The sequence below is a fragment of the Glycine soja genome, chromosome 3, assembly GCF_004193775.1.
Source record: "Glycine soja cultivar W05 chromosome 3, ASM419377v2, whole genome shotgun sequence".
In the NCBI taxonomy this organism is placed as follows: domain Eukaryota; kingdom Viridiplantae; phylum Streptophyta; class Magnoliopsida; order Fabales; family Fabaceae; genus Glycine; species Glycine soja.
The window spans coordinates 35,179,333-35,190,787 of NC_041004.1; the positions used below are offsets into that span (position 1 = coordinate 35,179,333).

The 11,455-nt window shown below is 31.3% G+C and overlaps 2 protein-coding genes across 3 annotated transcripts; both read right to left on the reverse strand.

Annotated features, from left to right (window-relative positions):
* Positions 1 to 4,431: 4,431 nt before the first annotated feature.
* LOC114406582 (nascent polypeptide-associated complex subunit alpha-like protein 1) lies at positions 4,432 to 6,912 on the reverse strand. Its single transcript, XM_028369332.1, has 4 exons — positions 6,755 to 6,912; positions 6,200 to 6,287; positions 5,128 to 5,258; positions 4,432 to 5,019 (listed from the first exon to the last, which is right to left on the reverse strand). The coding sequence occupies exons 1-4, from the start codon at positions 6,812 to 6,814 to the stop codon at positions 4,687 to 4,689; spliced, it is 612 nt and encodes a 203-aa protein (XP_028225133.1). The 5' UTR covers positions 6,815 to 6,912; the 3' UTR covers positions 4,432 to 4,686.
* A 1,923-nt stretch (positions 6,913 to 8,835) lies between these two features.
* Positions 8,836 to 11,127, reverse strand: LOC114406583 (nascent polypeptide-associated complex subunit alpha-like protein). Of its 2 annotated transcripts, none has more exons than XM_028369334.1 (4): positions 10,977 to 11,127; positions 10,308 to 10,383; positions 9,608 to 9,729; positions 8,836 to 9,510 (listed from the first exon to the last, which is right to left on the reverse strand). In XM_028369334.1, exons 1-4 carry the CDS (start codon positions 11,034 to 11,036, stop codon positions 9,175 to 9,177), a joined length of 594 nt encoding a protein of 197 aa, XP_028225135.1. In that variant the 5' UTR covers positions 11,037 to 11,127; the 3' UTR covers positions 8,836 to 9,174. The 2 variants fall into 2 exon arrangements, with proteins under 2 accessions (XP_028225135.1, XP_028225134.1); XM_028369333.1 differs by having other exon boundaries at positions 9,608 to 9,732.
* Positions 11,128 to 11,455: the final 328 nt, after the last annotated feature.

Below are 11,455 nucleotides of genomic sequence, written 5' to 3' on the forward strand. Positions count from 1 at the left end.
AAAAAAATAAAATAAAACATCCAATTTTTTATTTTTTTTCTTTTCAATTAGATTTTTTTGTAGTGTTCATCCAGTAGACCTCTACAGAAACTAGTTCAGATAAAAAATCTTTAGGGCAGGGCCTAACGAATGTGTACAAAATTTGACTAATTACTTATATCAAAATTATTATACGTAACCAAGAAAAATGATCAAAATATATAGTATTAAATTAGTCATTTAATTTTTTTTTATTCATACAAATCGAATGATATTTTAAATTACATTTAATTTAAAAATTATTCATATTTATTTTAAACATTAAATTAATTATCAAATATGAAAATGATTAAAAAATTTAGATCATCATAATATTGATACAAAATATTCACCAATTATATTAATGATTAATTTTCGTGAAGAATTGACGGATCATTTTTAGTGTGATATTCCTTTTCAATTACATTTATTTTTTATCTACAAAACTCAAATCTAAAATTTTATTTAAAGAAACAAGATGTCAATATCATTCAACCAAATTTATTGGTCTTGCAAAGAGCCAATTTAATGTCATGTATATCTTTAAATAATTAGTTTAATCACTCTTTCAAAAAATTTCTTCTATGAAAAATAAATGCTTTTTACATATTTAATTTCTTCCTTTCACACGCTTTCAGGAATGTATATTTGTAGAATTGATTTATGAGAGTGTCATTATTGAATAAATAGAAACTTCCCTATTGTCAAACACTTTCAGAGAGTCAAAAGCATCCCAGCATAACACCTTGACAATGACAACAGCTAGCTCGCAATGTCGCAGAAACTCTACTGAAAATAATTTTTTTCTGGATGAGCTAATCATCAACCAAAGAATTTAAGAACTTATCTCTTTATCTTTTGTATTAGTTTATTTCTTTTTATTGGTTGATAGAAACCAAGTTTTGGGCCACAACTGGGTATACTTTAGTTTCTCTGTTAATTTCAAAGGTTCATATTGACTAGACACAATATCTGTACCCTAGCTGGTCCAACTTCAAAATGTAACCCAGGTTTGATAGACCAGTCTATTCAAGATTATGGTATATCACAAATTTAGAAATGGAAATAGTTTAAGGATAGAGCAATTTTTTTTTCCTAATACCTCCACTTTTGTGTGGCGTTTGTTAATGGTCCGGGTGAAGAAAAAAGAAGAGCCAAAAAAAGTGACAAGATGAAAGGATATGATACAAGTTATTAGAAAAGCTTTCTATTGTTTTGAATAAAAGCCAATTGGGTGAAGATAAAAAGGTTGATGTTAATAATGTCATGTGGCATGCGTTCGAGTGAAGGAAGGGATATGTAAATACAAATAAAGCACAAAAAAAAGCAAAACAAAATGAGAGCCAGTATCTATCATCCTCAAAATCTGGTTTCTTTTCCAGCAAGATATTTTTATTTCTTTTTAAATGGAATCTTCTTGTCCTCACTTTTTGGGTACAGAATTGAGTAAATCGAACAGGATAAACTAGCTAGATAGGTTTTCACCTTTTTGGAACAAAATTAGCTAGACAAGTTAAAATATAGCATAAAGGGACAATAGTGTAGTTTTTGAAAGATAATTTGATGTAGAATTAATCTAAAGTAATTTATAAGATTAATGTTATAGAAGATGAGAAATGAAAGGGGTAGTAGTTTTTTTTGTTTTACAACGATGACAATGAGGATGTAATATAAGACTTTATAAATATTACTTCAACCATATCACTCTGAATCTTAATGAGTTAGTGTAATAGTTTGATACATGTAACAAAAAGAAACACATAATTAAGGGGAGGGGTGTTAAAACATAGGACAAATTGGCATCCTCAATGTATTTTGACTTGTAACAAATAAAGGACTAAGTTTTTATAGCCTTCCAAAAAAAAGGACTAAGTTTTTATAAAGATAAAAGCAACCACGATAGTATGAGGAAAGACACTGGATGCTTTTGTATTGTCTTATGATTAGACAATTGAAACGTGTTTTTAATATTTTATATTGATCTCATCTTTGTTTTTATAATCTGTGTGTATATCAGAATCTTGATTAACACACTTATATTTTTCGAAGAACACCTTAGAAGTTTCAAAAGAGATATCAACGAAAAAATGATCAAGTAATCTCTTAAAAGGCATGCCAAGCTAGAAGAAGGAGAGTGCCAATTATGTATCTAAACAAAAGAGTTATTTGCTCACTGCAACAAGAGATCCTATGAGAGTAAGGGGATATAAGTCGTTATATATTTTAGACTAGATAGTCATTTTCATCTATGAATGTATAAAGTGTTGATAAATTTGTCCCGAAAGGTGAAAATTCAACTTTTAGTTTTCAAAAGTAAAAAAAGTACAACAAATTCATCTATTTGTTTACTTCCGTCCGTTATTATTGATGAAAGAGCATACGTGACACATTTAGGATGAATTTGTTAACGTTCTACACATTTAGGGACAAAAATGACTATTTACCTAAAATATAATTTAATCTTCATCTTTCTCCTTTTTTAGTCGTTCTAAGTATAACATTACAATAAATATTTTAAAAAAAATAAAAACAAGCTTAAGTTAGAACAAAAATAATATTGATTAAAAATATACTATGTTTGTTTCTTGAAATTTCTACTCTGATAACATTAGGTAGTGACAAACTCAAGTTGAATTTTTTTTTTTGTAAGGATTAATTTAATGGTTGTGTATTTTTGTTTGAATTTCATATTTTGGGTAAGGTATTGTCACATTAAAAATTTCATAGCAATAAACAAATTATGTGTATTAATCAATATTATGTTTATTATTATGTTTGTTCTAACTTATGTTTGTTTTTCTATTTTTTTTAAGTATTTATTGTAATGTTATGCTTGCAACGATTAAAAAAGGAGAAAAGATAAAAATTAAATTATATTTTAGATAAATAACTATTTTTGTCTCTGAATGTGTAGAGCGTTGACAAATTTATCTTTAAATGTGTTACGCAGATATTTTCATTAACAGTAACGAACGAAAACTAATGGACAGATAAATTTATCACACTTTTTTCACTTTCAAAGACTAAAATTAAAATTTTTATCTTTCAAGGATGAATTTGTTAGGATTCTACACAATTAAAGATAAAAATAGCTATTTATCTTATATTTTATCATATCAAAGTAACTAATTGGTGAAATATATTTAATGTTACGTTAAATGAACCCAATGACCTTGTTCTCTCTAAGAAGATCTCAAACAAAGGGACATAGAAGAAGCAAGAGGAACAATTGTGAGACAAGAGTTATTTCTTGAAGACGGCCTATATATAATATATATAATGGAGATCTTTGCACAAGAAAGAGAGAAAACACTACTAAACTTTATAATATTTTTTAAGTTTTCTTTAAACCTCTTTATAAGAAAAATCCTTTACTTAAATTGTGTATCCATATGATAGGACAATAAGATTGTAAGATTTATCTCTAATAAAAATTCTTAGTGATTCAGATGGAAGCTTATAGAGGCTTTGATTCAAAGAATAATTGAGATACTTACTTGAAGAAACAATCGTAAAGACATACTTTTGATAGTAGATATGAACTAGTATAAAGTTCTTCATGTTCTTTGTATTACCTACAGGCAATCGTTTAGCCAAAAATATTCCAGGTTGATTTTTTTATTTATAAACTCCTTTTAACCTTCTCGAAAACGTTAAGGTGAAACATTATAGCAAAGAATCCAAGATTATCTGCAACTTAGTACTAATTATTCACATTCTAATAAATACGTGGTTCTCAGTTGTAAACACAAAATATTCCAACAGTCATGAATGGACATGGGCCCATAACAAAAAGGTTTATATACCCATTGCCGGATTTTCATTGCAAATGCAATCACTAAACCCGCTCCAGCCAAGCCTTCACATAAGAGTTGTAATAATTTTTTTTTTTTAATTTTAAGCAGACGTATGAATTGAGAAAGTACTCCAGTGGCAGCAGTGCACATTTTTCAATTGTTTCAACGTAAGTTCTCGTGTCCTGTTGCACATTTTTCAATTTCAATATATAGTAGTGACCATACAGGAAATTAGAACAAGACGTCTAATAGGAAAACAGATACATAGGGATATTGCAACACACTTTGCAAAAGATAAGACAAAATTATCAAAAATAAATTACAAAAAAATGGAAAGCATTCCTTCAATGACGTTCTTGCCATAGTGGAAACAAAATCAGTTTCTTTAGCAACTTCTCTAATAGCATATCACAGAAGAAGGATTAAGTACAAAGACAAAGTAGTAGCAAACCAGAAGCTCATTAGCCAGTAAACCCTCAACTACAATAAACATCCTAGAAGTATATTAATTTGTGTACAAGATAAGCATGAAGTATCAATTTTATTTTTGCTTTGTTTAAATTGCTCACATTACTTTCAAAATTTGAAGTCCTAAATAACAGCAACCAAGATGATATGAAGAAGATGTGATAGGTTTTGTCATCCAAGTCTTGTCTTAAATAATAGCAAGACAAATGGTGTGTAATCATATGTTTCTCACTCAAGATCGAAACTGGGTTGCAAATGAGTCTACAGTCTTTTTCTTTCCGTGCAAACAATTACAGACAATTGACAAACCACTGAAACCAGTATTTCAAATTCAAGGAAAACAAAAATTTCAATCAACAAAGAAAAATAGCTACACATTCTAAAATTCAGACAAACCAGACAATTAATTAGTTAACTCCATAATGGCAGCAACAATGTCACCACCGGCCGCCTTGAGAGCTTTAACGGCTTTAGGTCTTGACACGCCAGCTTGAGTCATCACCAACTCTATGTCCTTGGGATCTACACCAGCCTCATCCACTTCCTCATCATCTTGAGCAACAGCAGAAGATTCAGGCTTTGATCCAACATTGCTCAAATTAGGAGCCTTGAATTGCTCTGCTGCCTGAGTTTGTAGCTGTGAGCTCAAGTCTTCAATCTTGGCTTCCCCAAATATAATGTACGTGTCAGACGTTGGACTCTTGAAAACGTCTGGTTTTGAGATGACGAACAGGATCTAAACAAACAAAAGTCCAAAGTTTCAATTTTTACCAAAGCAAAATAAATCTGACAAATGCAAAAAAGAGTGGTGAAAAGCTAAAAAGACGTGTCAAATGCTACTAACATTCTTGCTCTTCTTGACCGTCACTCGGCTGACACCTGTTACAGGTTTCATTCCAAGTTTAAGCATTGCCTTGCGACTCTTCTTTTCACTTCTGGTCTGCTTGGACCTACCAGATGCATCACCTTCTAGTCCTGCAATAGAACACAAATTCCTCTAAGATTGTGAATTGGATCTGTCCATGTGGCTTCAGTTCATGCAGAAAGAAAATAACAATATTAACTCATTCAGACAGAACATAGACTTGTTATGATCTCCACGCATGTTCATTTTTATTCTGATACCAGATACAAAGATCCATCCACCCAACCTATTTGTGACATAGGCATGATATATTACAACTCTCAACTCAAGTCTAAAATACAGAACAATCCTGAAATGTATAGACATGACATGGGACAGTGATACAACTCGAAGACACAGAACAAATTTAAAAATTGTACAATGTATAAAATTAAAATAAAATATAGATCTTAAATCAAATGAGAGAATCAGTGTTTTAAAAATGAACATGAGTCATTGATGATACGATAAAATGCTACAATTCATCAAATTATTGTGATACACTTTATATGTATTGGTATATAAGTTTAAAAAATAAAAGTATAAATGGGCAAACTACAACTTAGTGTATTTGCAGTGCCTGAAAATTCAATTTGCATCATTAAATCATGTGAATGATCACACTAATATTGGTGGTGATTTCTGAATCTAAACAGATGAAAGAACTTATTATAGTCTATATAGGAAGAAAAAAAAATTCAAATTCTTGATGATAAAAGTTTGAATAAAAAACAGTATTTAACTTATTTGCACAACATGATTATTAGCACCTCATAAGCCACGGATCCAAATAAAACGAAACAAAATTGATGCACTGACTAAAATTGGCAAGAGCTCATTTCTTAGGACAAGCCAAATTAATCTCATTAACCATGTATACTATTTTCACTGACGATATAATTCCAACCAAATTATCGAAGGAGTGCTACTAAACCTTTGCCAAATACAAGAATGAAAGTGAGCAAGTCATGGCTCATGAGCACTCTTCAGTTAATCTCATTTACCAACTTACCGTCGGCATGGTCATCATCCTCGTCATCCTCATCATCATCATCATCCTCTTCCTCATCATTATCATCCTCGACGACAGGTTCATCATCCTACATTAAATATTAACGCATATATGTTATAATTGTTCTTCTACTAACTTTGGTTTGAAAATTAAACTCTTCTTTTTACATATGAATCACTGAATCCCCAGAAACCTTTCAATTGATTGCACAGAAAAAGTTCACCTTGAACCAATAAAAAACCTAGCAATTTACACTCTCTTCCACGTCTCAAGTTACTGATCGAATCTCTAATGAAAAAACTGCATAGAAAATACAAAGCTATCTAAAACCTCAACATTCTCGAATCAAATGCAAAACAAAAAACCCATAACAGTAACCAACTACTACTAGTCCTTCAGAGTCCACAGGCTACAAATCCTAAAATAGTTAACCGAAGGATTTTTTTTTGCACATAATCAAACTAAATTGAAGTATTTTCGAATCCAATTCAAAATTAAGGAAAAAAAAACGCAAAAAAGGAAAAAAAAAAAAGGAGAGTTTTTAATGTGGATTACATGGATCTTTTGCTGTTCGAGATGTTGAGCAAGAAGCTCCTCTTGGGTCTGAGTAGTCATAGTGAATAGTGATTTGGATTTGGTGTCACAAACTGGATTCTGCAACAGTGGATCCCCCAACACATCCAACAACCTAAAACCCTAACACTCAGACTTTATATACCCCAATTTGGTTTGACCCGATTAAAATCCGTTTTCTTGTTAAAAAAACCACATTGTCAGTTCATAACTTCATATAACTTTTTTGAAATGCAGTTCATATAATTAGAAATAATTAGTATTGTAATTTGTGCAATGTTCATTTTATATAATCAAAATTTATATATTGAAAATCAAATTCAAGTTAAAATTAAAAACATTAAAAAGAATAAACTGAAAGAGATTAAAAAAATAGAGAAAAAAATCTCTAAAAGCCCATTTGTTAAAGAAAAAAAAAACTAAAAACACTTGTTGAAGAATGACAATCAAAACGTCTCGTTCAAAATAATTATTCTAGTTTATATATAAAAATTGATTAATCATTTGAGGTGAGTTTGATTAATTTTTTTTTATAGATTGATTAATTTAATTTATTTACACTTGAATGTAAAACTCTTTTACACATTATTGATAGAATTTTATTCTATAACTACGTCATCTAGTTTATTAATATAATATGATAGTAGTGAAATACTACTGTATAGTTGTATTTAAAATAATGCCAACCGAAAAAATATATAAACTAAATTCAAATTTTATTAAACTTTGCTGTTATTTTCTATTAGACTACATAATGCAGCGGTGGAGATTTTAAACTTTGTGATGTTTTAATCGTAATTGTGATTGTGGATCACACTTAAAAATCATGATGGATCTCATGTTTACTTATTGAATTCAAGTTTATAAATTTAAATGAGAAAAATGAATGTGCACAATAAGTGTAGAACTTTATACGGCCAAACAATAATGTTTGTCATGTCATTTTTATTATTTTAATTAAATCAAATAAAAAAAATAAAAGAAAAGAAATCACATATTGTTGCATTGAGGTGGACCTCATCTCCATCTTCAGGCTCCACGCCTTCCTCTCTGCCTCCGCACACTTTCTCACTTTTCCCTTTCAAAATCCCACTCCATCAGCAGGATCTTTTCGGCAGGGGGAGAGGAACTTTAATGGGGTTATTGTTAATTCAAGTCTTAGAAATACTTTATTTTAGGACTAATGTTTATCTCATCATTATCTCTCCCTAATATCTTTGTTTTCTTATTTATTAGCTTGAATTCTAAACTTTTGGGGTTATATTAGGATATTTCAATTTGACTTTGATGTAATAAGAAAGTTCTGTTTTGTGTTCATGTTGTTTGAATCAGAAAATTGAAACTCTTGGTTTGATTTGACTTATTGATATAGGATTTTCCAGTTGACTCCTATAGAACGTTTCACAAAAGAATGTCAATAAATAGGAACTGATTCAGGTCGGCTACATTTTTACTGCTATTTTGTGTCCTCCTCCCTTCTGTTTATTGGCAATGCAAAAGAGGTGACAACTCTAAAGAGTTACAAATTATTGACAATCTCGGCAATAAATGTCTCAAAGAAGAATTGATAATTTTTCTTACTGACAAATCATTAGTATATTTAAGGAACCTATGTCAAACTTTGTTGGTCATATAATAGCCATCACTCTAATGGATTTGTAAAAAATATTAGTTGTATTTAACAATGCTATTTCAATGTCTTCACTATTCACAAACTTACCTTGTAGTACAGCCTTGCAATAATTCCTCTGAGGCTATAAAGGGAGCAAATCAGAGGATACCAAGTAGCAGAAAAGCTTATTGGCATTGGCGTGCAGGAGGCCAGATAGACGGTAAAACAGTATTCTCCATACTCCTTCACCGTCTATCTGACCTCATGAAAAACTTTCCAACCTTTATGAAGCACCAAATGATAACTTCAATTATCAGATTCAATTCCTGAGAAAGGCCCAGGGCTTCCATTGTCGATATGCAGCCACCAGATTCCATTCACCGTCCAGTATGCAAAGATTATTTGAACTGCATTTGAAAGCAAGAAAATGACATGTAATCGTACATATATCTCATTCTAGATTGTGTTTGGTGACTTTGGTCATTGTGCTCACGGTGCAGAAGGAACACCTCACACTTGTTTATATGCCATACAATGAAGTACCATAAGCTTAAACTCTACTAACCAATAGGAATACTAATTATGATTGTCATTCTTGGCAGTGAACATACAATTGTAGAGAATGAGTCTACAGTCTTTTCTTTCTATGCAGACAATTACACAGAAAATAGAATGAAGCAAAGATACAATTAGCAAACCACTTTTCAAACCAAAGGAGAGCAAAAATTTTGACTAACAGAAAAATAGCTCCACATTGCAAATTCTAAAATTATCCCAAATCTGACCATCATCAATTAGTTAGCTCCATAATGGCAGCAACAATGTCGCCATTGGCAGCTTTGAGAGCCTTAACAGCTCTTGATCTCAACACACCAGCTTGAGTCATCACCAGCTCTATATCCTTGGGATCTACACCAGTCTCGTCGACATCCTCGTCGTCTTGAGCAGCAGCAGCAGAGGTTTCAGGCTTCGATCCATCATTGCTCACATTAGGAGCCTTGAATTGCTCTGCTGCCTGAGTTTGTAGCTGTGAGCTCAAGTCTTCAATCTTGGCTTCGCCGAATATAATGTATGTGTCAGAAGTCGGGCTCTTGAAAACATCTGGTTTTGATATAACAAACAGGATCTAAACAAACAAAGGAGAAATAAATTCAATATTGACAAGTACGAAATAGATGAAACAATGAAAAGTTCTTCAAAATAAATAGATGTCAAATGCTAACATTTTTGCTCTTCTTAACAGTCACACGACTGACACCTGTGACAGGTTTCATTCCAAGTTTGAGCATTGCCTTGCGACTCTTCTTTTCGCTTCTGGTCTGCTTGGACCTACCAGATGCATCACCTTCTTGACATTTAAATAGAATACAAATTACTCAGAGATTGAATTGTATCCATCATTTTAACTTCAATTCATGTAAAAATAACATGAAATAAAGTGCAGTATTAACTCAGTTGTACAAAACAAAGGCATGATTTATTCTAGCATGGATTTTTAGGCCAGTGAATTTCACCCGACCTATTTTTGACACCATCATGATTTATTAAAACACTCAACTAATTTTAGGTAGAAAATATTCAGATTCCCCACATTAAAACTTTAATCAAAAACAATATCGAACTTTGTGAACCATGATGATTAACACCATGCTAAGCAAGGCCTTTGGATAAAAGAAATTAAAATTGAAGAATATTGACCAAAATTTTCAAGATCTAATTTCTTGATATTTTTTATAAAAAAATATACAAAAGATTGATTATTGGGTGAAAAAAATGCAATCATATCGATCACGTACATTTTATGTACTGTATACAAATTCCAATCAAAGTATTGGACGAGTGCTACTAAACATTTGCTAAATGCAAGAATGAAAGTGGGTATGTCATCCAAGGCACTCCAGTTAATCTTATTTGCCAATTTACCTTCAACATTGTCGTCATCCTCATCGTCGTCATCTTCGTCATCCTCATCATCATCCTCAACTACAGGCTCATCATCCTACAAAAGATATTCAAAAGTGCAGGATATTAGACAACAAAGCAAATAGTAGGCCATTAAATATGTGTGGACTGTGGAGTTAAAAAAGTTCTTCTGTGGCTACATTTTAACTAATACATAGTAATCATTAGGTGTAACCATCAATCAACTAAGTTTATGACAAGTTTAAATTTCAGATCATAACTAAGGGTTCATTCTTTTCTAAAGGTTGAGCTGTTCTCCCATCTTTGATTTGAAAATCATACACTTGTTTTTCACACAAATTGCTGTAACATATAAACCCCCAGAAACCTCCCAACTAATTGCATAGAAAATGTTCAACATTAAACCAATTGAATTCAGGTATTTCCACTCAACTCCCAAATCTCAACTTTTGCAATCCTAGTCAAAACTCTAATGAACAACCCAGAGTCAGCCATTGAATTTAAAAAAAAAAAAAAAAAAATCTAGAGGCCAAATTATTTTTTTTAAAAGACAACCAAATTACTTTTAAACCTTGAATCAGAATAGAATTAATTTTAAACCTAATTCTAAATCACTTCACAATTAAATTAAAATAGCTAATAAGGGAGAATAAAGGTGTGAATTAATACATGGATCTTTTGTTGCTCAAGGTCGGCCGCAAGAAGCTCCTCTTGGGTCTGAGCAGTCATAGCGATTTATCGGTGTTCTGCTCTGCTGTTACTCACGATTCTGCTATTATAGTATACAACAACACACGACCAAAGAACCTAAAACCCTAGAATTATGGTTTTATAGTTCTAATTTCGGGTTGACCCGAATAAAACCCGTTAACCCTGGTTCCGTCACTTTCTTTCGGTGCGGTTCGTACGGAAGAAGGACTCTTACATTTCTTACTTACTACTTGCCACGTCAAATAAAAACCCTTCAGCGTCATTCCTACATATTATTTTAATTTTAAATACCCTTTTTTATTGAATAAACTTTATTAAAAAATATTATAAAACTAGGGGTGTTTGCGAGATGGTTGGTGTCAAATTCACAATTCAACCTAATCAAATTTAATCGATTTAATTTAATTTGATTTTCACAATTTTTTTAAAACTCAACC